Genomic DNA, 26,614 nt, shown 5'->3' on the forward strand with positions numbered 1-26,614 from the left:
TGAAATTTAGCAGGGATAAGAGGGTGAAACTTGTTGAAAATCCAACGGTAGAAAATGTTGCTTTTAACATTTCCTTTTACTGAGGTTGTTGTGTATGCTGTGTGCAAGCCCTACAGTATGAGGGGTGTGCCTCTGATTCTCAAGAGATCTGTGAGACTTCATAGAATTGTACAGCTATAGAGGGGAAAGTTAACCTTCCTATGACAAAATACGTTTTTATGAGCTGGACTGATAATGTCAAAATCTTTTGGAAAAGTGTCCTGAGGGAACTCGTGATACTGAGATAACAAATGCTGCACTTCTGCCTTTTATCTCGCAATGTTTTTAAATCCAGTTGCAAGTTTTAAGTCGTTTTATCTGCCAGTTTACAAATTGAAGGATGGTTATTGTAGAATTTGTTTGACTACATCTAATCAGATTTTGCTGGAAATGAATAATTTCATATGTGATATTTGTTTATGCAAACTAAAATGAGAGACATCAGTGCTAGGAAGTGGCCTTTTTCCATTTCTGGCACCCAGCATATTAGGCAGTTCTGTTTATAGTACATTCAAACTCCGATAAATAGTATCTTTGTTCTGTTACCGCCATATCCTTAAAGCTGAATGTGGGGAAATATTGGAAGACAGAAGCCATTATGTTAAGTGTCCCAACATATGTCATCATCTCTGGAAGAGGAAAAATAATGCAAAAATGTAGAGTTTGATTCATTCTGAGAAACACGTCCATGGTGGTGGTTTGAGTGATTGTAACATTTTATCCAATTACCAGCTATGGTATGTGCATTTATTAATATCCTAATAGACGACACAGTCCATTCCTGGCCGTTCCTTAGCCTTTTGACCCTGAGAAAATCTTCAGATTATCTATTCACACTATCACTAAGGCCACCCATTTCTATTCCTCTTTCGCTTCCCAGCTCTACCCCTGCCTCAGCTCATTTGCTACAGTAATCTATATCCATGCCTGTGCTTTTTTAGGTGACAATTGAAATGCTTTTCTGACCACCGTCCTTCATGTTAATGTCGTAACCTTATGGCCATCCAAAGCTTGGCTGCCCAAGTAATATCTCACATCAGACTCTGTTCACCCTCCATCCCTCTGCTTGCTGACATCCATTGACACACATACAAGCACTGCACATGCAAGCACACATGCTCACACACATCATACCATACAAATCACATGCACACCATACAAACTGCATGCACACCCAATCTCATAATCCTTTCCAGCTTGACAACCTGCACGTACACCCCTAAATTCTGGCTTTTCGGTCATTCCAAACTGAATCTCTTGATCATTGGTTACCATGCCTTGAGCTGCCAAGTGCTAAACTCTGCAATTTTCTGCTTAAATTTCTCTTGCCTCCTTTAAGCCACCCTTAAAACTTGTCTCTTTGGGTCATCTAATGTGCCTTGGGGTTAAATTTTGTTGATGTTCTTGTGAAGCACATTAGTTTCTTTAACATAGCAAAATATGCTAATGTGCTCATTGTATCTTAATATTAATCCTGGAATACTAGCTTTAAATTCTAAGTGCAAAATAAAATTTCATCTGCCCCATCTAAGAAAATGTCTTTCTTTCGTGGATCTTTTCTTCTGTTTTACCAGCTACCTTAATGCTGCCTTTGGATGGCAGATCAATGTTTTGCAGGAGGAATGAGGAAAGAAGAAAAACAAATTTCCATGACACTCAGTCCCTTTCCTCATGTTTAATTTAAGTAGTATGAAGTTGGAATTGGTTCTAAATTGAAAATTCAAGCAATATTGTAATGCGTGAAGCAAACGAGTGGGCAGTAAAGCTATAAATATTACTGATGAAAGAAGTGCTCTATGCAAGATGAATCTCTAGCTTTATGCTATGCCAGCATTCTACAGATTTCATTTAATACAATATGTTGTTTATTCCCTCAGCTAGGCATGTAATGTTCTGCATTTTTTTAAAATGCACAGCTGAGAAATTTTAGACTAGCAAAAAGAGGATTTTATTTTCTCAGCTAAAACAGTACATTTTAATAAACAACATCTTGTAATCCACTGTTAATTAGGCATGTCATTTTTCCAAAATGGTTCAAAATGTTCCACACGATTAGATCTACTAACAATTCAGTAACGCCAACCCACAAGGGTGCCACACCCTAAATTTATTATCTTTCTTTGCCTTTCTGGCCCAGATTATTATCTGAAGTGGTACTTGGCTGAACTGCAACTCCTCAATGCATAATACATTCCTGAAGATCACTTACAAAATGCTTTCAACAGTGGAGGGTGGTGGGAGGAGGAATGTATTTTTTCTTCCTGACAGTTTCAATGCTGTATTGTAGAGGATGAAGTAACCATCTTTGTGAGGCGCTGATATTTGTGGTTGGCTCTGCTCAATCCTTCCATCTCCTCGCAGCAGCTTGATTATGAATATATTTTAGATTTGTTGATTTTCTTTCCCTTTTTGGAAAGGAGGTGAGATCCCAGAAATCGGCAGTGAAAGTGGCCTCATAATGTGACGTGAGGAGTACATGGCCACTTAGTGCCATCTTCTTTGCACTTAAACTATTGGCTCTTTAATGAGGGATTTTCTTTCCATTCTTGGGTCTCATTATAGACCATCCTGCCAAAAGGAACACTCTCTAGCAGTATAAAGAAAATACAAACCAAAAAGGAAGGGATCTGGGAAAGCTTGTTGTTACTATTAGCATGTTATTATAATGTGCTGAATTAAAATACATAGGTGTTCTTGCATCATTATAGGTATATGCATTCCCATCTATCCTTGGTTTGGTTTTCAGCAAAGTGAAGTCTTGTTTTGGCACATCCTTGCAAGACTCAAGGAAGATTAGATAGCAAATTACAAAGATGTTGTGATCAAGTGTTCTGAGATGTCACTCTTAAGCAGAATCTAGTATGCGATTAAAAATTTATGAATAGCCAGTAAATGCAAATTTCTGTATTAGTTGCAATTATCAATCGCTATGTGACCATTTTCTTTCAAGCTGGCCTGCTCCAGAGTTCAATCCCAGCCAGATAAGACTTATAGTCTACCAAGATTGTGAACGACGAGGGAGAAATGTGCTGTTTGATTCCAAGAAAACTGAAGAAACTTCATCTTCAGTAAGTTAGATTTTTTTCTCTTTTTCTAATGGTTAATGTCTGTATACAAGTTTGAACAATTATCTCTGCATTAGATTAGGTTTTTGATACCCTTTCCTAGGTTTATTTGAGGAAAAGAATAAACCACTCATTTTGCATGTGTAGTTCTGCAATACTGTAATTAAGTCCAAAATCTTCCAGCAGAAACCAGACAAGATAGTGTCTTAATTTTTGTTTCCTTATCAAAAGTTGTAATCATCCAGATCCCAGCAATGGCTGTCTCCAAACCCATTGCCTCATAATCCTCCATCTCAATGTTGCATGATTTCTTTTGGCAGCCATGTGGATTTGTGACATTGCATTGAGAAAAGAGAGTGAAAACAGTTCAAAAGGAACTGTTTGTATATCACCTGTGACTTGTGCTTGCATTTGGTCAGTCTTAGAGGAGAACTGACCGTGCTCGGGCATCTATTTTCTCCAAAGAATAACCTGTTTGCCTTATGGAGGGTGTATTAATTAGGCAGAAACACGTCATCATATTTTATAATTTATTATAGGAGGTAACTGTGGCCTTTTCTAGCCATGTCCTTATTTTGCATCTACTAGTTTCTTCCCCCCACCCCAAAGATCTGTTGTCTGAACAAAGAGCCATTTTGTGGTGCCTCTGTTGGAGATGTCCAAGGGTTGTAAAAATGAGCAGCAGCAAATCCAATCAAAAAAAAATCATAAGGCAGTTTTGAATTAATACTGGCAGGTCAAAATTTATAGTCCTAACTCTAAGATGAGTAGAATTGGTTGTAAATTGATTTGCGGTGTCCTGAGAACGTAAAAGGCAAAGAACGGGAATTCATAATTGATGTTTCTCATCATTGATTAAATCTATAAAGTGTAATTGCCTAATTTTATTTGTGACTTGATGAATGGAAAATAATTCACTGTCCATTGTTTGCTTAAAATAGTGAAATTAAATTTTTGAGATTTGTTTATACAGCAAAAAAAAGCGATAGGTCAATAGTCTTGTAGTGTCACAAACTTGTTGACATAATCCAGAAGCTTTTAAAGCCATGTAATCTATTTTCCCTTCATGATAGTAAAGCAAAATCCCGTGGGCACTTAAAATCTGAAATATTTACACCAAAATGGCAATATTTTATGTCCTTTTTTCCCCCAGGCTTGGTTGTGTGTTTTACCACATGATAGAGTAGTGTGAGGGTGATTTCTTTCTGGTCTCTGTGCAGCTCTATCTCACGAGTTTTTAAGGAAGTCATATGATTATCATTCAACAGTGTGACGTGTTTGTAAATGATGGAATGAAAATGACCCTCAACTTCAAAAGAAAAAATGCATTTGCATATCTGTTGAAAAATATAATGGAAATATGATTCCATTCCAAGAAAAAATTGTCTTGAATGTAGTTTCTTAATGATGAACACTTGTGTGTTTGAAGATCTTTTCACCAATATTTGATTTCCACTTTGCATTTTTCAAAAGTAAGGAGGAGCAGATACTTAAGGTTCGGGAGGGGGAGTAAATGTCATTCAGTGTTTTAAGTAGATGAGGATTCCTTGTGATTTTGTACAATGATTCACCCTTGGGTAATTAGTTGTAATCTCAAATTAAAGATCTTCCTTGAGGGTGGTCATTAAATTGTGATTAACCAGTACTGTGGATGTAGGAATTAAAAGTAGGTAAATTTTTTAAACCAGAAACTTAAACTCTGATATGGAAAATTAAACAGCAGCTGGTGTATCTTTCGGGTTGCACATGGGGAGCTGACATTAATTTCTTGAGGACAAATGGATGAGAAAGCATCAGGATGACTGCAGTGGGTGTGGGACTGGGAAAAGAGAGAGAGATAGGGAATGGGTGTAGGGAAGTGAGGTGGCTATGGTCACTTAATTACCTTTGGAGGGAGAAGATGCATGGGGAGGAGAAGAGCAGTAGTGGATAGTGTGGGGGAATGACCTTTTGTGATTTCTGATGTGGCCACTTTATGGTACAGTAGTGGGGTGAAGGGTTATATTACCTTGGTGCAGAGATTGGGAGGACGCAAATTGGTTTTCCTTTCAAAAACAGGCAGTCAAGAATAAAGCAGCATTAGATGAGGCTTTGTTGTGTTCAAATGGAGGATGGTGTTGAGTTACTTATAGTTAAAAGGATGGAAGAAGGGCAAGTTGTAACATAGCATAGTTGGAGTTCTGGAAAAGAGATTTGTTTCATTGATAAGGAGATAGGTTAGGAGATGAAATAGTTGGGGAGCCAGGAATAGTTGGGGAGCCAGGAATAGGAAAGGATGAAACTTTATGTTGAGCCATTCCATATAGGAAATTGAAAAGTAGTGTCCAACTTGTGCAGCACTTTTCAATTCACAAGATCACACAAGACAAAGGAGCAGAAGTAGGCCATTCAGCCCATTGAGTCTGCTCTATGAGCTAAGCTAAAATTATTCCTATCTAGCCCCAATTTCTGGCTTTATCCCCATATCCCTTGATACCTTGACTAATTAGATACCTATCAATCTCCTCCTTAAACACCCCCAATGAATGGGCCTCCACAGCTGTACGTGGCAAAGAATTCCATAATTTCACTACCCTCTGGCTAAAGAAATTTCGCCGGTACCCTCTAATTCTCAGATTGTGCCCTCTGGTCCTGGACTCACCCACTGGGGAAACAGCTTAATCACATCTACTCTGTCCAGTCCTTTCAATATTCTAAATGTTTCTATGAGGTCCCCTCTCATTCTTCTGTACTCCAGTGAGTACAGTCCAAGAGCCAACAAACGCTCATCATAAGTAAGCCCTTTCATTCTGGGAATCATCCTCGTAAATCTTTTCTGAACCCTCTCCAACATCAGTACATCCTTCCTAAGATATGGGGCCCAAAACTGCACACAGTATTCCAAATGAGGCCTCACCAGTGCCCCATAGAGCCTCATCAACACTTCCTTACTTTTATACACTATACCTCTCAAAATGAATGCCAACATAGCATTGGCTTTCTTTACCGCCGATCCGACCTGGTGGTTAACCTTTAGGGTATCCTGCAGGAGTACCCCCAAGTCCCTTTGCACTTCTGTACTTTGAATTTTCTCCCCATCTAGATAATAATCTGCCCGTTTATTTCTTTTTCCAAAGTGTACAACGGCACATTTCTCAACATTGAATCTCATCTGCCATTTCTTTGCCCATTCTCCTAAACTATCTAAGTCTATCTGTAACCTTCCTGTTTCTTCAATACTCCCTACTCCTCCACTTATCTTGGTGTCATCTGTAAACTTAGCCACAAAACCATTTACTCTATAATCCAAATTATTGATGTACAAAGTAAAAAGAAGTGGCCCCAACACTGACCCCTGCAGAACACCACTGGTAACTGGCAGCCAACCAGAACAGGATCCTTTTATTCTCACCCTTTGCTTTCTGCCTACCAGCCAATGCTCCATCTGTTCTAATATCCTACCTGTAATTCCATGAGCTCTCATCTTATTAATCAGCCTCTTGTGTGGCACCTTGTCGAAGGCCTTTTGAAAGTCTAAATACACAACATCCATAGCCTCTCCCTTATCCACCCTACCTGAGATTTCCTCAAAAAACTCCAATAGGTTGGTCAGGCAGGATCTTCCCTTCACGAAACCATGTTGGCTAGGACCTATCTTGCCTTGCACCTCTAGGTATTCCAGAACCTCATCCTTGAGGATTGATTCCAATATTTTTCCCACCACCGATTTCAGACTAATAGGTCTGTAATTTCCTTTATGCTGCCTCCCACCTTTCTTATACGGCGGAACTACATTTGCGACCCTCCAGTCCTCCTGAACCATGCTGGAGTCTATTGATTCCTGGAAAATTATCACCAATGCCTCCGCAATCTCTGAAGCCACCTCCTTCAGAACCCGGGGGTGCCCCTCATCCGGTCCGGGAGACTTATCTGTCTTTAGTCCATTTAGCTTCCCGAGCACCTCCTCTCTAGTAATCTTGACTGAACTCAGTTCTATCCCCTGAGACCCCTGACTATCAGGTATATAGCTGATGTCCTCCACAGTGAAGACCAATGCAAAATACTCATTTAATTGCTCTGCCATCTCTCTGTTATCCATTATAATCTGTCCCGCACCGTTTTCAATTGGTCTTATATCAACCCGTGTCTCTCTTTGACTCTTCATATATTTAAAAAAACTCTTAGTATCTTTTTTAATGTTATCTGATGACTTCCTTTCATAATTCATCTTTTCTTTCCTAATGACCTTCTTAGTTTCTTTCTGTAAGTTTTTAAAAGTTTCCCAGTCTTCCGTTTTCCCGTTAATTTTTGCTTCCTTGTATGCCCACCTTTTTGTTTTTATTTTAGCCTTAACCTCTCTCGTTATCCACATTTGTGCCATTTTTCTGTTCATAACCTTTTTTCTTGGAATATATCTATCCTGCATCTTCCTTATTTCTTGTAGAAATTCCATCAATTTCTGCTCCGCCATCCCTCCAACTAGCTTACTTTTCCAATCAATTTGGGCCAGTTCCTCTCTCATGCCACTGTAATTTCCTTTGTTTCACTGAAATATTGATACACCTGATTTTAGCTTCTCCGTTTCACATTTGAAACTGAACTCAATCATATCGTGATTGCTAGTTCCTAATGGTTCCTTTACCTTTAGTTCCCTAATCAGCTGCGGTTCGTTACACAGCACCCAATCCAAAACAGCTGACCCCCTGGTGGGCTCATCAACAAGTTGCTCCAAAAAGCCATCCTGTAGACATTCCACAAACTCGCTCTCCTGAGATCCAATCCACCTTCATGTTAAAATCCCCCTGTTGTGATCAGTACTGTAAAATAGGAAAACACAGTAAAGGCAGGACAAAAGGTTAGTAAGGACTGCAAAAAGAAATTTGAAGTGTATGGATATTAACACCCATTTTTGTAATTATTTAGCTATTTGAGAAATGTGCGAGGGGGGATAAAACTAGGAAATTAATCCAGTGGGGAAGATTTTGGAAACTGTAGTTGATTCACACTGGTAAGTATAAGGTCTGATATCAAACCCCGCAAGACCACATCTGTGGATGGGTCTTTCTCAGCTTTGGTTGTCATTATAATTGGCATTTCATTACAAACCTTTGTGGTATTTTTATCATTGGCTACTGAGTATGTCACATTTCATAAATCCCATGGCATAGCACAATTTTGGTATATTTTCAAACTGACATATGATCATGTACTTTTGATATTTCTTTAAACACTGGTATTTTAATTACATTTCTTCAGGTGTGTTTTCCCAGAATGTTCCTTGGACTCCAAAAATAGAAAATTTTAGCTGTGAATGCATGCTGGAAATTTTGTTGGATTTTGTTGGAAAATGTCACTGTTCGGGATTTCCCTGTGTACACGTATGAAAACTGGCCATGCCATACTCGCTCAGTTGTTTGCTGGTGTTTTGCCAACTGAGCTCTGACATTGCACTCCCTACGCAGAGTTCAGCAGTGGAAATAGGGTTGTGATAATTCACCAGCACATTGGGGGAATCTATTCAAAAAAATTTACACCAGTTTAGACTTGGCATAGAAAGTTCTCCATTACTTTCATTGGGAGAGAAAAGCTGCAAGGTATTAAGTTAGATGTTAGTATTTTAAAAGCTTTATTTAATTGTTTGAGTTTATTTGCATATTCCAATTTTACTTAAAATTTGTTAATATTTGAAAAGTTCAAATTTTTTTTGTTGTTTTAGTGTGGCTTAGCAGCCTGCCTCTGATTCTTTTTCACTGGCTTCGTGGATGCACAAGCACATGGTGGGTTTATGTCAATAAGCCTTTGCCACCATGCGAGGCCTTGCTGCATAAGTTAATATATTTTGTAGTTCATCCACAAGATTTTTCAACGTGTTGCTGACTGCAAGTTCTGTGCCATTAAACTGCACTTTGTTATGTAATGATGAAGCTGCTTCACTGTAATCAATTACTCATCTAAGGTTACCTTTGTAGTGCCATCTACAGGGATGGCAATTCGTGCACTTGCACAAAATAGGTAGCTTAGTTTTCTTTCCCCTTTCCTTTTTTCACTTTTTAAAATGATTTAACAGAACCTTTATGAAGTGATTTTAATAATTAAAACTTGCCTATTTACAGAAAGTTTGCAATGAAATCCAAACAAAGATTCTCGAGAAATATTGCCATTCAAAATGCAATACTTGTATCAGCTCATCAGATAGCTTCTCATCCACCTCGTCATCTGCCCCTAACTCTAAAGATCAGTCCTCGAAATGCCAGGTAAAAGCCTAAAGTTACTGAATGCAAATTTTAATTTTTGTATTTTAACTTATCGAAACTAATTATTTGAAAACTGCACTCTGAAAATGCTGTTGGGTGTAATTTAGTTCACTCAATGGAAGACTCTTATTCTGCTGTTATTTAGCTCAATATTTTTTTAGAAGATGGGTAAAAATTGCTTTCATAATGAGAAAATATTTCTGATTACAAAGAGAGCATTGATATTTAATTGAGAACAACAGAAATTGAAGCGGGACCCATATGGCCCCTTGCCATACATTAAGGTTGTGGCTGTTGTGATAATTTTCTGATAATCCACATGACCCTTGATTTTCCACCAGAGTTCAAAAATCTATCTGTCTCTGTCTTGAATGTGCTGAATGATTCGCCATCAATAATTCACCGGGGGAGAGGATTCCAGGGATTCACAAACCTGAAATGAGAATTTTCTGCTCATCTTGGTCTTAATGAGTGTCCCCTTATCCAAAGATTATGGCTCCCACCACCCCCCTTCCCCCCCTCCCCAAGGGAAGTTATGAATTCCAGTGAATGTGTAAAGCTTTTTATCGGTAACTGAACCTACGGAAAAAGAATACATAGCTCTGCACTTTCATTTTTTCCCCATCTGTTTATGTTGGAAGAGCTAGTTTTACACCAGAGTATAGCAACATAAGTGATTTTGATTGATGAATGGTCTCCATTTGAGTCCAAACCAAGGGCTGAAAAAGAAACAAAGATTATTGTTTGCTCGCCAGTCATCATATACCGTAAGATATTACTCTAAAGATTGTTGCATAAACAAATTTCATGAGGTTGGGTTTATGGAGTAGCATGGATAGAGGATTGGTTATGGAATGTTAAATAGATCATGAAGTTTTGGTCTATTTACATGATGGAGGACCGTTACTGTTGGGTGCCACAGGGTTGGTACTGGTCCCTCATCTAATCATAATTTGGATGAATAACTTGCATGATAAAATAGTGTGGGCATTTAATAACACAAAGCTAATTGGGGAATGTGCGTTGTGAGGAAGATGTAAAGGATTTTCAAATAACTATCTACAAGTTAATCATCTGGTAAGAAGTTGGCAGATGGAGCATAATGCTGCAAAGTGTGTAGTTATGTTGCTGTTGCTTCTTAGGCAGTTTCTTGTAATTGAGGATGGTTTGCTTGCACTTCTGTTCTGAAATGATGGATGAGGTCAGTGGGGGAACTGCAGACTCTCTTATAGATGGAGCAGAAACTGCTTGAGGGGTGAGTGGGTAATCTGGGAAGTGGTGTGCTCTTTCTGCTCTTTACAAGGACTTCTGTGTATGCCTTAAGCATGGACTTAGTTCTCAGTGCCATCCTGAATGTTCTTTCATTTTATGTGATCATGGGGCAGGAATTTTCAGGAGTCAATAGGAATGTTTCATTTTTTTTCAAGGAAGCCTTGAATCTTTTCCCCTGTCTGCCTTGTAATCTCTTCGATTGACAAGTCAGAATAGTCTGCCTGTTCTCTGATGTCCAGTGTGAAACAATGTGGCCAGCCCAGTGGAGCATACTGACTGTAATTAGGGCTTCAGCGCTGGAGATGCAAGAGAATATGAAGCAACAAACAATCTGCTGGAGGACCTCAGCAGGTTGAGCAGCATATGTGGGAGAAAGGAATTGTCGACGTTTTAGATCACAACCCTGCATTAGGACTGAGAGGGGAGACAAGCAGTATGAAATGGAGAGGGGGGAAATGGTGTGACAGGAGCCTGAGGTGGACTGATGAGGGGTGAAGGATGACAGACAGGTCAAGCCAGGAGGCGGGAGGGGAAGAGTTGGGAGACGAGGCAGGTGGATCATAGATGGAGGCAGACAAAATGGAAAGGAGAGGCGGAGGGAGGGTGAAGTTGGAGAGGGTTGCTGGAGGAACACGTAGACTAACCAGTGCTGGAATCTGATAAGTAAGGGACGTGATAATTGGAACATTTAGGGATCAGTGAATGGCAGATAGTGACACATAGAAGAGCAGGGTGACCTAAAGTTAGAAAACTCCATGTGCATGCCATTGGGTTTTTGACTACTTTGCAGAATATAAGGTGTTGGGCCTTGCCCTGTCAGTGGAGAAGGTAGAGGATGGACAGGTCAGTGGGAATGAGAAGGGAAATTGAAATGGCATGCAACAGAGAGCTCAGGACAGAGCACAGGTTCTCTGCAAGACAGTGAGGCAGTGGGGGCTGGGGAATTGGAAATTGTCAAAATGATGGAGGTGTCCCAGATGTAGGTGGGGATAGACTGGACAAGGGGAGACAGGATAGAGTCGAGTTATGAGGAGATAAGTTCAGTGGGGCAAGAGCAGGCAGAAACAATGGGCTTACTAGGACAGTCCTGTTCGTGGATCTTGGCTAAGAGATAGTTCCCAACCCTAAACTTCCTAGTTCTATCAGGTTGGAGGTTGTGGAGGTGAGATCTCTTGATATGATGAGATCTGTGACCGTGCAGGAGACAGTGGCCTGGTGTTCATTGATAGGTTCCAGGATTAGTTATAAGGCAGTATCCGTGAGCTGCCATCTGGGCTCTGCAAGGTAGAGGTTAGTCTGCCAGACTACAGCATCCCCTTGTCTGCATTGGGGATGTTGGGTTCTGAGAGGGTGCTGACATTAGTTCACCTATCCTTCCAGTGGATTTGGAGGATTTTGCAGAGATAGTTGGTGGGTCCAGTACTTTGAGGTGTCTGTTGTATGCAGTCCAACACTCAAAAGCTTATAGGAAGACAGGAATCACACATAACACACAAACACAAGATTTGAAGATGACACAGCAAGTTCTGACAGATTGATTTAATGATGAAGGCTGGTTGATTAACACACTTTTGAAGATGGCTCAAGATGGAGCAATGTGCTGAAAAAGACATGCTCAAACAAAAAGTTGAGCAGCACAAGCTGCAAAGACACAAAAATACACCACTGATCTTGAGTGCTAAGTGGTGAATAGTGCCGTGGATCTCTTGTGTGGATAGAATGATGAAGCTGTAAGAAAGTGCCGGAGCCAAAGGACGAGATTATGAGTAGTAGTGGTTAGAAAAAAAGTTTGAGAAGCTAATAGAAATCATACGTCGTAGGCAAAACCAGTCTAAAATTCCAGGAAGCGAGTCAGTTCTGGAAAGAGTATCATGGATTCGGGACTAGAAGAATCCTGAAGACAGAATGCAAAAGAAATTGGTAATGAAAGACTTTTATAAAAAGTGTTTAAAAAGCAGTTTAAAGACTCCCATTATTGAAGTCATTCGTCACATTTGTCTGATAAGTTTTGCTTAGGGAGCTTTTAAATTGAGAAGACTTATTTTACCTGCTGGTTTTGTGGTTTAAGGCATAACAGCTTATTTCATAATCTGGGCAATAGATCGAGTTCCACTGTGCACTGAAGCCCAGCACAACAGGACGTTGGATGCAGTGTTCAAGGAGAGGTGGATTCCAGGATGCAGCTTTCAAAGGGGGGGAAAGAATGGAATGAATCCAAGGCAAAGTCTAAAATGGTGAGGGGGGGGGGGTGGGGAAGGAGGGAGGGAGAAGGGGAAAAGCCCAGCTGAGAAACTGGAAGAGGAGGAGGAGGAGGAAGGTTAGGGTGAGTATGAGGATAGAGGCTGAAAGAATGCTAAGGGGCAACTGAAGTAGAACTATTCCCATTTGTTCATGCTATAGGTATTTGTTGTTGGTACCAGAATTATTTGATAATTGTGTTGATGTTTATGTAAACTATACTGCATACTGTATTCAAAGTTATAGAGATATGTTAATGTAAAAATTATAGACATGTTTATTACAGTTTATAATGAAGTTTTTAAACAAGACTTAAAAAAAGTTAGTAACATTTTGGTTATACAATTATGGTTATAAATGTATGGTTTACATGGGTGTATTTTTTTGAGGGGAAGCATTATGGTATATGGGAGCTTACTTAAAGTTGTGTGTACTACATGGAATGATATTGATACATTGTACTCAACAATGATGCTTAGTTTGAGAAAGGCTCCTTTCAGTAAAGTATGTTCTGTTTGAATTTGAATAGTTATATCTACAGAAATGGAAAAGAAATCATGCCAAGTGCTATGAGGCTACAGTATATAAATCTGTCTATTTCAGTATACCCTGAAACTCTGCATTTCAAAAGGAAATGAGAGGGTTGCTGACAATTGGATCAATATTTACTGAATTTTGTTTTTGTAGTTCCCTTAAGTGATACATCCTTGGATTCTGTACTGAAATCTTCTTCACAAAGTAGGCACTGGTTTGTTTTTTCAGCAGTCTGAACATCCTTTTAACTGTCAAAATATTGACACCTTAGGGAGGAAGGGTTAGTTTTTACACAAGTATTTAAGCCAAGATTTCTTCAACATTGTGAACATAATGTACAGTGACTCACTGTTGCTCTGTTAATGTTTAAGTTGTTGTTCTACATCTTTCCCCATAATGTGATTTTCATAATTGCTTTCAAAGTAGAAAAGGCCAAAAAAGTGTTGCAGACCAAACAGGTCAATACATAATTGAATATTTTAAAGTTGCATAGTGTTCTCTTATGTAATGCCCAGATGTTATATAATAGAGTTCTTTCTGAAATCATTTTTAAGGAATCTTTTATTATTTTTATTAATTCAATTTTCCAGAGCTCTCGACAATCCTCGGATGCCAACATGCTCGGTGAGATGATGTTTGGTTCTGTGGCAATGAGCTATAAAGGTTCCACATTAAAAATTCACCAGATCCGGTAAGAGTACTTTGTGTTCTAACGCACAGTAAAATCTTTATGTAGCTGATACACACTGACAATTCATAGTGTTCTTTTAAGTTTAAACAAAATCTAAAATTTGGCTGCGTTTACTTGGTTAAAAGCTTGATCCAGCCAGTTTTAGATTTTTGTCTGATATTTACAGCTTGCCCCATATTATAACATTAATTAACTGGTTCCAGACATTTCATTGTGTTGATCATTAATTGGTAACTATATATAAAAAAAAATGCCTCTTCCAGTGAGCTTGTTGCACTCTGTCCTTTCATTTGCCTTTTCCATTTCAGACTTGGTGGTCAGAGGCTGATATCAGCATACATGATGTGTACATATATCAATTGATGTCATTTCCTAAGTCACATACTCCTTGTGACTCCCTGAGCAACATTCCCAGCTTAATGCATGCATCCATTTCTGAAGGGTGATTTTGCAGTCAGGACATCTTGCATAGCTGTGATATACACATTCCACCTGCAAGAATGCAGAATGATGCTTTTATTCGCAACATAAGTGGTCCAACGTGCTGTGTGATGGGGAAGACAGAGTATTGAACGTCTTCATTTAGGCAATTTACTAGGCATAATAGAAAGTGTTCGGTGTCAGCACTTTTGGATTTAAAGTAATTTAACGTATAATTTTTAAAGGAAATATGATTTTTCATGTTGGTATGCTATTTTCCAAATAATTGAACCTTGCTGGGTTTTTTTTCCTCTTCTAGGTCTCCACCCCAACTCATGCTCAGCAAAGTTTTCACAGCTCGTACTGGAGGTAGTGTGACTGGAAGTTTGAATACGTGGGTACCATTTCTATTAAATAAAATAAAATTAAATTGAATTTCACATAACCTGTATCAGACCCTTTTGAGAACTAAAATATTTAATCTTTGTAACATTAGAAAATTGTTGAGAAGAGAAAAATAAATGCTGAAAATCTGTAATAAAAGAAAAGTGACAAAGAGGCACTGAAGATTTTTTACACCTAAAAGTAAAACAGGATAATATTTTGGGAAGGTTTGATATAAGATCCCAGTTGGCCACAGTGGTCAGTTTCATTTTCAGATGGTAACTGAGATACAATGCATCTTTAGATTTGCTGTTTTTACCCATTGAAAGACCTGAACAAAAAAAAAAGAAATATGGGCAAACCAAGTTTGCAACACTGCTATGACCTACTCACCAAGAGACATGCACTTAGTTTAGAAGCTACAGTCCAGCATTTTTTGCCCTTTTTTCTGTGGAAAGAGGCTGCTGCTTGCTATCTCCTGATCGGATATTTCAATAAAATAAAAATGAGCTTCCATTCTTTTTGATATAAAATTCCACCATGATAATCACTCTCAAAAATTATTTGCTGTTCAGACATGCGAGGATTGACTTTATTTTGGTTTCAGCAAAGACTTTTCTGTACATTTTTATTTGAATACAATAGGTAAAATTAGAATCCAAACTTTTTGTCCAGAATTTGTCGTTAGTGGTGAAGGAACAATGACCAATGACTTGTCAGAAAGTTTCCCATAAAGGTATAGCAATCTCTGTCAGAATTTCCTGATGCTATCAGGCAATCCTTCAAGGAACCTTGGCTGCCCAGCTGCTGTGTGTTATCAAGCTGGCTGAGCAGCAAATCGCATTGAACAATTCTCTCAGGAGCAAATCCTAAAAGGAAAAAAAGCATACAATTTTTAATTAACTTATTAAACATTGTACAGAATGCTAAATAATTGGAACAAACATGATTTTGAATCACTTGTTTGATTCACTTCTTCATCTGCCTATCGCCCCTCTAACCTGGATCCACCTATCACCTGCCAGCTCTTGCTCCACTCCTTCTCTCCACCTTTTCATACTGGCTACCTTCAGTACAGATGAAGGGTTTCAACCCAAAATGTTGACTGTCCATTTCCCTCCAAAGATGCTGCCTGACATACTGAGTTCCTTCAGTGGTTTAGGTTGCTCCAGATTCCATCATCTGCAGTCTCTTGTGTCTCAGTGCGCTAAAGAAGTATTATTATGTGCTTTATTTTTTAAATTTTACATGAATAAGCTCTTGCTGGTGGTTTGAGATAAATTTTGTGTAGAAATCTTTGGCTTAATAAATTGGGTGTTGGTCAGTGGCTTTGGGTTATTTTGTGCTTTGTGCAAGATGTCCTTATTGTCAAAGAATTATGCATGTATTTTTAATTGTACTTTAAGGTTACAAGACAGCCTTGAATTTATTAATCAAGACACTACCACATCAAAACCTTACTCGGATCAAAATATTCTGATGAACAGTCTTGTAGGTAAGTTTCAGTTTTGAACTTGTACAATGTTGACACTTTCATATGTCTGCTTTGGAGGGGGGAGTCAATCTTTCAGATCTCTTTTCTTTCTCCTCCCTCTCTCCCTCCTCCCCTCAATCTCGTCCTCCTCCCCTTCTCCCTCACCTCTCTGAAAGGCTTAAAGGTGTTTGTTTGAGGATCTGACCTGGGCACTTGGCATCTAATCAAACAAATGCAAAGTCATGCATGTCCTTTGTTGATCAATTTTATCAGCAAAATTCATATATCAATGAAGACATATATTCTGAATCTTGGGTTGGCAGCTACTAGATATGAGCCCTTTTTTTAATAGAACCAGTAACAATTTTTGCAAGCTAACTGTCCCACTGACAGTAGGCTTCCTATTCTACCTGACTGCTAAATATCCAAATGTTTGTCCTGTAAATTAGGCTTGGCTCATCGGTTTTTGTTTATTCTGCTAAGTGCATTGTCTTGGCTGTTTAAATTCCAGCAGTCCCTGTACTTGCAAGAGCTGCTGCTGTTCTGATTTGGGTTTCTCATGAAGTAATATGCTCTGAAGACTTAAATTTTTTCCCATGCCCACCCTATAAGGATAGGCCTTGCCTCTGCTGCTTTTAGAGCTTAAGTGAACCACTGTACAGAATGCCACACATTCATATGCAGCACAATTTACTGAAATAGTAATTTGCTGTGTACATTATGAAAAGGTTAGTTTCAAATTTTTCCAGCCATTTCTTTCTCCTTCAGCATTGAGATTGTGGTAGGTACATTTTCTGTACTACTTTGTGTGTCACAATGAGCCTACCATTGGAACTTGAGTGATGGGAGGCAAAGGCTGAATGCCTTTCATTCTTCTGCCTCCATTTGCACATTGGCATTGCCAAGGTTAAGGACATTATAATGTGCAAGATTGCAGATGTTAACTGGTGTCATTGATGATGTGTACTATTCACATTACTGTTGCCATGTGATTTGACGTGATTTTTGTTTGTAGGTTTAGTACCATTGACTCAATATATTAAAGGGAACAGCATGACTGAGAACCAAAATAAATGTAGTCAGTTATACTGTTTCTCTTGTTGAATCTTAGGGATAATGAAAAGGTTAAAATGTAAAATACATTGGTTGAATGGATGCTATTAATGCTTATAGCTGTAACACAGTTCCCTGTTGGTTGATGATGTCCAGTTCCCTAGATTATTAATCCAATGACTGTATTCATTTTGCAGTTTATATTACAAGCATTGTAACAAGAATTAAAAATGTAAATTGATACTGAACTTTTTTTTAAAAAAATTGTTTTAAATGCATTTTTTAACTAGGTGGAGAGATTTTGTCCCTCATTTCTAGTTTTTCCATTGATACCTTAGTGACTTACAGCCTCGAAAGTCAAGATGGGACAGTGGCTATTTTTGCACTTCATATTCATCACTGAAATTTCTGTTTGTTACAAATTATTAACGCATTGTCCCTAGACTAGATAATGTCTTTGCCCTGTATCAATTGAACCTGTTTTAAATGCAGTTACTGAAGTATATTTTCCCCACAGTATTTACTTTTGGTCCATGTATCAGAAATTCTCAGTAAAACTATCTGGTTTCTTGTCAGTTTTGTTAATTTTATTTCTTAAAATTTTTTTTTGTCAGCAATGGACTATCTGTGGACAAATCATTTGTTTTCAGCTTTTTTGACTTTTTGACTATTGAGAGGTAAAGAGAAGTGTCTGTTAACATTTGTGTTAGTGCATGTAAAATAAGTTTTGGCCCAGAATTAATTCTAAACTTCGTTCAAGAAAATTCTGGCTTTGTTTCTGGTTTCAAAAGGAAGACCTTGTTATTATCTAACTTCTGTCTGATAGCTTTACTAATCCCATTCTTCTGTCTTGTGTTTTTGTTTCTATTTTTGTTATACTTTTGCTCCATAGGTTTTTCGCAGCTTTGCAGCCCTAGGCGGGCACCAGGTCTTTCTGAGCCAGCACCGCTCCGCCTGATCCGGAGCGCTTCTTTCTTTGCAGGTTTGCATAGTGTTTCTGGGTTCTGGACTCTGTGTGTCAATGTGCATTGGCTGAGCATGAACTTGCAGCTGTGGAAATGAGGTTCATAATTTTCTGTAAAATAACAAAATTACAATGTCTGGTTCAAGTTCCAAGAAGAGGGCTTTTGATCATCCCTTAATTATTCCTATAAGATAGGATTTCATCTGTTGCTAGCTTTTAAGATGCCAAGATGCACGTGCTTGTTCATATGAAAGAAGAAAAATGAGTGTGTGTTTATTTTTCTTTTGGTCATTTTGCATGCCTGCTTGAGCTCTTGGCCTCCATTTTATTGCTTCCACACACAAGGATGCGATCTTGTGAATGCATTTTCTATGTTTCTGTTTCATTCATAAATACTCTCCAGTTTCTATTTTTTTTATGCATTTTTGTGATTTGTGTTTCTGGTCTCAAAAAATTAAATCAAGCATCAGTACCCTAAAATACACTTACAGAGCGAGCTTAAACTCTGCTGACCATCCATTCTTGGTTCTTCTTGTCTTCAAACCTATTTAATGTGTTCTGGATTTATTTTCTAAAATATATAGCATAGGACATTTGACCCAACCAGTCTAATATTTCTTCCTATTCTGTCTGTCTTATCTCAGTCTTTCAAGTCATTTTCTATTTGTTTCCTCTTAGGTGCTCAAATTATCTTGTATGTACTATTTGCCACAACCACTTCCTGTGATAATAAGTTTCGCATTCTAACTGACTCTTATAAATGTGTCCACCTTTTCCAGTAATTGTTATTAACAACCATCTTGTTTTTATAGCATCTAGTTTTAAATTCTTACATATAGAAACATTTTTTCCTCATCCACACTGTTAAATCCATTCATAATGTTTGTTACGTACCAGCAACAATAGAAACACACTGAATCATGTATAAGTGTTAGAAAATATTTTATTAATAACTACTTATAATAAGAAAAATAAAAATGTTAGATATTAAACATTAACCCCAAAACTAAACTCGAAGTGTGAGTGTGGCAAATTCCCAAACCCCAAGTCCATGAATAGTTCTCAAAGTTCAGTTCAGCAAGTCATAAGGTGAAACGTGAGCAAAGGCTTTTGCAAAACCACTGTTGACCGAAGAGAAAGTGTAGAGAGAATATAGAGAGAATTTGCGAAATCCACATGTTCCATGATGGAACCCATACGACACCTCAATCACTGATGATCTCCTTTGCTTTGTTCCGAAGTATCTGCCACCCCAAAGGCATTCGAGACGTGGCCACCCACAGAAATACCTGTTTCCCTCTACAGGTTAATGACAAAGTGGACTCCACTTGTTTGCTCCAGATATCCATACATGGATTGTAGTGACAGACACAGGTATTGTTCTTCATCCATTGTTACAGAGACCAGCAGTCAGTATCTCTTTCTCTCTTCTGACTCACTGAGCAAAAACCATCAGCACGTTGTTGTCTTCTTGCTGTCTTGACGACACCACACACACACTACTACTCTACTGTCCATGTCTTAAAGGGACATTCACCACATAGCAACCTGATCCGTAACATGTTAAAGACTTCTATCTGCTTTCCTTTAAGTCTTCCCCCGTCCTTTTGTTGGGTTGATGGCTTGTGGTCTACTGATTAGTGCTGTTACCTTGCAGCTCCAGAGACCCAAGTTAGATCCTGACCATGGGTGAAATCTTTGTGAAGTTTGGGCTCTGAGACTGTGTGGGTTTCCCTTGAGTGTTCGGGTTTCCTAGCACATTGCTAAAGACCTGGTGGTTGGTAGGTTAATTGGCTATTGTAAATCCTCCTTAATGTAGAATCAGGGAGGGGAAATTTGATGGGGATGCAAGAGGGAAAATAGAATAGTGTATATGGATATTTGATGGTTGGCACATTTGAAGTGGGCCAAAGGACCCGTTTCTGTGCCGTTTGATTCTGTGACTTTTGTATTTCCAGTATAGTAAAACTCTAATAATGTGGCATTGAGAAATTCTAATAGTCTAGAAATTCTGCTTTACCAAAGTGTCCAGGGTGCTGGATTGTTGGAGTTTGGCCATAGTTGCAACTTTATTTTGGTGCTGTCCTTGTGTATATCTCTCTGCATTTTCTTCAGTACTACAGTAAAACTCCAATAATCCAACATGCTCAGGACTTTGGTGCACTATTGGATGTTATTGCTATTAATACCCCAACACACTTTTAATTAACTTCTTATTAGATGTTATACATTAATATAAATTTTCCAGTTAACCTGAAAAGTTTAAAGGGAGGGTAGAAACTGGGAGTCCCAGCAAATTTCAAGGAAGTGCAGGAAACATAATTTAATGAGCCAGATGCCAAGCTCCTGAGATTTCCAAATGGTTGAATAGCATATTATTGGAGTTTTAGTGCACTATGTACATTTTAATGTACAGATACAAGAACTGTACACTGTAGAGATGACAAGTTTGGTATCGCTACTTTTGAATTCTGCATGCCTAGAGATGAATCCTGGTGCTTTGTTAACATTTTCACCTTAACATTTGGTGGCTTGAGCTGTGGAGCTTGATTTGTTTATCTGTACTACTGGATTCCTTTGCTTTTCTATCCAATATAGAATATTTCTTTCTGTGGCCTTGATCCCATTTTTTTCAAACCAAAGTGCATCAACTCACACTTCTGTGTTAAAATTCATTGCCCAGTCTACATATTTTTTCAAATGTCTATTTTGTTGCATTCTTCTTCAGTGCTATCCATACTTCGTTTGGTATAATCCAGTTAACAGTATTTTAGATATAATAGGAAAGGGATGGCCTCCTCAGTTTTCCTTCTTGCACATTATCCTTCCCTTTGTCCTTTGATTGCAATGTTGTACCAAGATCCATCTTGTGAAGCAACTGAGAACTGATGAAACTCTAATACTGATTGACATGAGACTAAGATTTCAAGCTTATTTCTATGCTCAATGGATAGCAGTCCATTGTTGGTTGCACCACTAGAGCTTCCAATTTTTGGACTATGTAAACCTCATTTCCACATATATGGAACAGGTTATAAAAATAATCTATGATGTTAGAGGAAAATAATGTCATTAAACTTCATTTTTAGAAACTGACACACTGGATTAAAAATATTAGTTAAGAAATAAATATTTGAGAACATTTCATTTACCTGTTCTCAAATGTTAAAATGGTTTGAAATTCCTTTAGGGTGACTGGTGATTTCTGAATGTGATTTCTGGTAATTAATAGCATTCAAGCTTGCATGCTTTCTGTTTGAGAGACAATCTTCACCCAGCAACTGATGAACAATGGTTTCCTGGCATCTTCTAGTAAACCTTGGCAAATACTTGACTTTTAGGCTTCATTAGGTACGTTTTAAGGCAAAGAGCTGAAATTTTACTCTAAGTAATTAATATCTCCTGTTGTGAAAAGGATCCTAGTCTTTTAACTGAGAGAAGACAGGTCAGCTATAGTGAGTGAGAGCTGCCTTTTTGTAACAGTTAACATTGTGATCCAAAACGAGTTTCAAGTTCAAAACTTGGTCTTTTGGATCAGCCAATTTTGATTGCGATGATATTGGTAAATGGTTCATCTAAAGTAAAATCGTTGCTGATTAGGAAGAATTAGGTTTTTAATTGTTGTCCTTCATGATTGTACAGTCTGCCTGTGTATGCTGTCTAATGCTTACAGGTGAATAATGGACATTTTTGCTCTGTACCATAATTTGCCAGTGCCTTCAGTAAGTTCGTGATCAGGTTCCTCCTTTGCTGTTGGATAATTGAAGTTCCGTTCAGTAGAAAATGTGCATTTTTCCCTTTTGTGGAGTCATTGAGTACCAAAACAGTCCCTTTGCAACACCATGTTCATGCTGACCATCAAATACCCGTGTATACTAATCCCATTTACCAGCATTTGATCCATAGTTTTCTATGCCATGGCAATTCAAGTGCTCGATTAAATACTGAAACGTTATGAGAGTCTCTGCTCCCACCTACCCCCTCGAGCAATGCATCCCAGATTCCAACCACCTTCTTGGGGAGAGAAAAAGTTCTTCCTCAGATCCCCTCTAACCTCCTGCTTACAACTGTGCCCTCTAGTTTTAGATGTCTCTGCTCTGGGGAAAAGTTTCCTATTATCGACCCTATGTCCCTTATAATTTCATAGACCTGAACCTGATCCTTGGCCTCCTCCATTCCAAGGAAAACAAACCCAACCTAATCAGACTCTTCTCATGGCTGAAATGTTCTATTCTGAAGCAATATCCTGATGAATCTCCTCTGCACCCTCTTCAGTGCAATCACATTCTTCCTATAGCATGGTGACCAGAGCTGCACACAATACTCCAGCAGTGGCCTAGTCAGTGTCTTACAAAATTACTTGATAACTTTCCTGCTCTCATAGTCCATGCCCTGGCTAATGAAAACAAGTATTCCATATGCCTCCTTTACTGTCTTCTCAACCTGAACTACCTGCTTTAGGGAAGCTTGGACTTGTATTCTAAGGTCCTTCTGTTCTCGGTACTTCCTGGCGTCCTACCATTAAATGTTTATGACTTAGCCTCATTAGTCCTTTCAAAATATATCACCTCACACTTTTCTTTATTCTGATGGATATGTTGCACAGTAACAGCTGGTCCGCTGTGATTACCTAGAATGGTCAGAAGTAGCCTTGCTGAGCAATTAGAAAACTTCAGGTTGCCAGAAAGATGGATGTTCATTTTGGGGAGAGATTTTCCAGCTTTTAAGCAATATTATCAGAAGCCTTGGGCACTTGCAGTGCTGGAATAATGAGGCTCAAAAAAAAGTACTTTGAACCTGACTTATTTCAACCTGAAACTCTAAAATATATCTTGATGGAACTATCTTTACAAATGTACTAAATTTATTTTTCTTCCTCTTTTGTATATCACCCCAGCAGCATATTCATATGAATTTGTTCATGATTTTGCCTACACCTTTTAGAATATTCAGTGTATCTTGCTTTTTGATATTACCCCTTCCAATCTTCTTTGAACAGCATTTGATCTCATGTCACTGTCTTCCTTAAATGATACATCCAAAATCTATTGTAAAATATTGTTTCTCTCAACATTACATGCAATTGTAAAAAAATGTATACTTTTTTACAATCCTTCCAACTCTTTGATTGGAGAATGTACATTTCAAAAAGTTGTACCTGAACAAAAATTAGTCTGGTCATTTTTTGAACATGACCACAAACACTTCATGGAAAAAATGTAGTTTCTGTATTGTGTATAATTCAGACACAATTTGTACCAGCAATTCTCAGGTTTTGATTGTGTTGCATGGATATAGGTACTTAAATTATATATCTGATAGCTTGAATTAGAAACTGTGTTTGACAATGTAGAGTAGTCAGATTAATGCTTTGGATATGGTGAAAGGCTCGATTGTCTTCATTTAGCACTCTTTGGTGAATTAATAGTCCAGTGGTAGGGGCGAGCAGCAAGTAAGATGATAGAAGTAGGCTTAGTGCCTTGTGCCTACTCCAGCATTCAATTAAGTCTTTACTTCAGCACCACTTTCCTGCACTCTCATATCCCTCAATTCTCTTAATATTTAAAAATCTGTTGATCTCCCTCCTGAATATACACAACTGTTGAGCTCCCCATCTATCTTGGGTACAGAATTCAAAAGATTAGCAACTCTCTATTTGAAGAAGGTTCTTTTCATTCTGTTCTCAATGGCCGACTCCTTATTTTGAGACTTCTGGACCATGGGAAACATCAACTCTGCATCTACCCTGTCAAGCCTCGGATGAATTTTGTATATTCCAATAAAATCACCTAAGATCAAAAGTATAGGCCCAGTCTGCTTGATCTGTCCTTTTGTAACAAGACCGTCATCCAGGAATCAATCTGGTGAACCTTTGCTGTACCCCTTTCTATTACATGTATATTCTTAGGCAGGAAGATCAGACCCATATATAATATTTCAGATGTCTTTTCACCAGAACCTTATATAATTGAAACACCACACCTATATTTGTGAACTTGAATCCTATTGCAATAAAGGCCAACAAATGTTTGCCTTTCTAATTGTTTCCTGTACCTGCATTTCAACATTGAGTGATTTCTGTAAAAGGGTACCTAAATCCTTCTGAACATCATCTTTCCATTGCACACCATTTTACCAAAACAAAACTTGCATCTTTCTACTTTTCCCCCCCACAGTGAACAACCTTGTGTTTTTCCATTTGCTATGGCCTTGCCTATTCACTTTTCTACATTCTCCTGATACCTCTCTGCATCCTTCTCACTGCCCACAATGCCATCTGGTTTTGTATCATTAGCAAACTTACACTTGATCCCCTCTCCAAATTATTGATATTTATTATATAGATTGTGAGCCAGTGATGCAAGGATGGTAATTGAGCCCTAACTGGGAATTGCAAAATTGATTGTTTTAAAACTGGGAAGTCCAATGTTGAATAGTTTCAGAGTGACACAGGGTGCTTGACCTATGAATAAGTATTCAGTGGCATCATGTGATGGGGTGAAGGGAACTGGTGGAAGGAAACAGAGTTTTGTGGCCTTAATTAGCAGAAAGTACAAGCTAGCTGATTGAAATTACTTGAGACTAATTGGCTCTTTTAAAGTGTTAGCTCTTAATTAAACTCTTATGATGTTGAAAAATTTATCAATTAATGAAATGAGGAATTTAGAATAGGAAATTGGAGTTTGACTTTGGAGTTATTGTATTTATAATAAAACTTTACAAAATGCATGCATTCTTAAGTAAAATTATTTTATTTGCATAATCACAGTTTATCTAATGTAAAGCATATTGACAATTTCATTCCAATCATCAAAATGAATGATTTACTTCAGCTTTGACTTGATTGTGGTGGTGGGTCATTAGGAACAGTAGCAATGTCAGAAATTTCAACTTTTACTATTTGCTGATGAATTGCATGCTGATGCACGTGATCCTTTGTCATGAATCTAGTACGCATGCTGCTATGCAGGGTACCACAGTAGGATAACTTGAAGCTTGCCTGTTTCACAAACTGATATTTTATTTGCACTGTGGTCTGGTTGACTTACTGTGGGAAGAGTCAGATAAGGTTAGTCGACGGTCAAAATTTTTCATCTTACTATTTCTAACATTTACAGTTCATAGCACCCCAATGGACATGCCCAGCAGAGGAATCAATGAAGATAGAGACAGCGGGATAACACGATCTGGTAAGAATTAAATGTGTTATCATTTATAGTAGTAACTTCAATGTTGAGTTCTTATGGTAATCACTATGAGGCAAGCTCTAAAGTGTTTTGTATAAATGCATCTATGCCAGCGACCTGGGTTCAATTCCCACCGCTGTCTGTAAGGAATTTGTATGTTCTCCCCGTGTCTGCGTGGGTTTCCTCCAGTTTCCTCCCATGTTCCAAAGATGTATGGGTTAGGAAGTTGTGGGCATGCTATGTTGGCGCCGGAAGCGTGGTGACACTTGTGGGCTGCCCCCAGAACACTATGCATAAGTTGTATTTCACGATGCGTTTTGAGGTACATGTGACTAATAAAGATATCTTAATTAAATTGAAATGTTTTGGTTAACATTAATCATTTTTGAGTACAGGGACTGTTGCTTAGGTTTAAAAAAATCCAAGAAAATAATCTTTGAGAAACACTATTATTTGTTGAAACTTGCCATTCTGTGTTGTTGAGTATATTCAGACTACATTATTTTGTATTCTGATATGGCCAAGCTATACGTCTGATTTGGACATGGCTGTTATAAACTGGTAGAAATTTAATTTAAGTGGTTTGCTGTAAAATATAGAAAGCGTTTGAACCATGAAGTACTTAACATTAACTATGATTTTAAGAACCTTTGTAAAAGTGTTCATATTTTTTAACACTAACTGCACCTCCCTGACCAGTTGAATTGATCTTCCAAGCATCTTGATGTTTCCAAGCTGACTACTTTTAATGTTATTAACCCCATAATCAGGTTTTGACTTCCATCATTTAACAATTGCCAGCCAAGAAAAACCTGTTGCAGGTTTCTCCCAGCATGGCTGTGAACAGAGGATAAGTGACCTCAGTTCAGAATACGTACCCATGAGACTGTAAAGAACGCACTTACTGTGTGTTTTCCAGTGTCTATTCAAGGAAGTCCTAATGAGCAGATGAAATTCCATTGCAAAATTAAAGCCCTGCATTTCATTACATGGAGGACAATGTGACCACTCTCAATCAGCTTGAATTTTTTGTAATAATATCAATGCTGAACACTTATTT

General features: G+C 38.2%; 1 protein-coding gene across 3 annotated transcripts in view; it reads left to right on the plus strand.

Annotated features, from left to right (window-relative positions):
* fnip1 (folliculin interacting protein 1) overlaps window positions 1–26,614 on the plus strand; it is a 72,278-nt gene that overhangs the window by 20,757 nt on the left and 24,907 nt on the right. For 2 of the 3 annotated variants that reach the window (XM_052013258.1, XM_052013259.1), the window contains exons 2-8: window positions 2,990–3,107; window positions 9,197–9,337; window positions 13,972–14,072; window positions 14,812–14,886; window positions 16,283–16,371; window positions 18,296–18,385; window positions 25,486–25,557. In XM_052013258.1, the coding sequence (XP_051869218.1) occupies window positions 2,990–3,107; window positions 9,197–9,337; window positions 13,972–14,072; window positions 14,812–14,886; window positions 16,283–16,371; window positions 18,296–18,385; window positions 25,486–25,557 (686 nt within the window). The remainder of the gene's footprint in view (window positions 1–2,989; window positions 3,108–9,196; window positions 9,338–13,971; window positions 14,073–14,811; window positions 14,887–16,282; window positions 16,372–18,295; window positions 18,386–25,485; window positions 25,558–26,614) is intronic. The other variant, XM_052013260.1, reaches the window with a different exon arrangement.

The sequence above is a fragment of the Pristis pectinata genome, chromosome 4 (genome assembly GCF_009764475.1).
Source record: "Pristis pectinata isolate sPriPec2 chromosome 4, sPriPec2.1.pri, whole genome shotgun sequence".
Classification (NCBI taxonomy): domain Eukaryota; kingdom Metazoa; phylum Chordata; class Chondrichthyes; order Rhinopristiformes; family Pristidae; genus Pristis; species Pristis pectinata.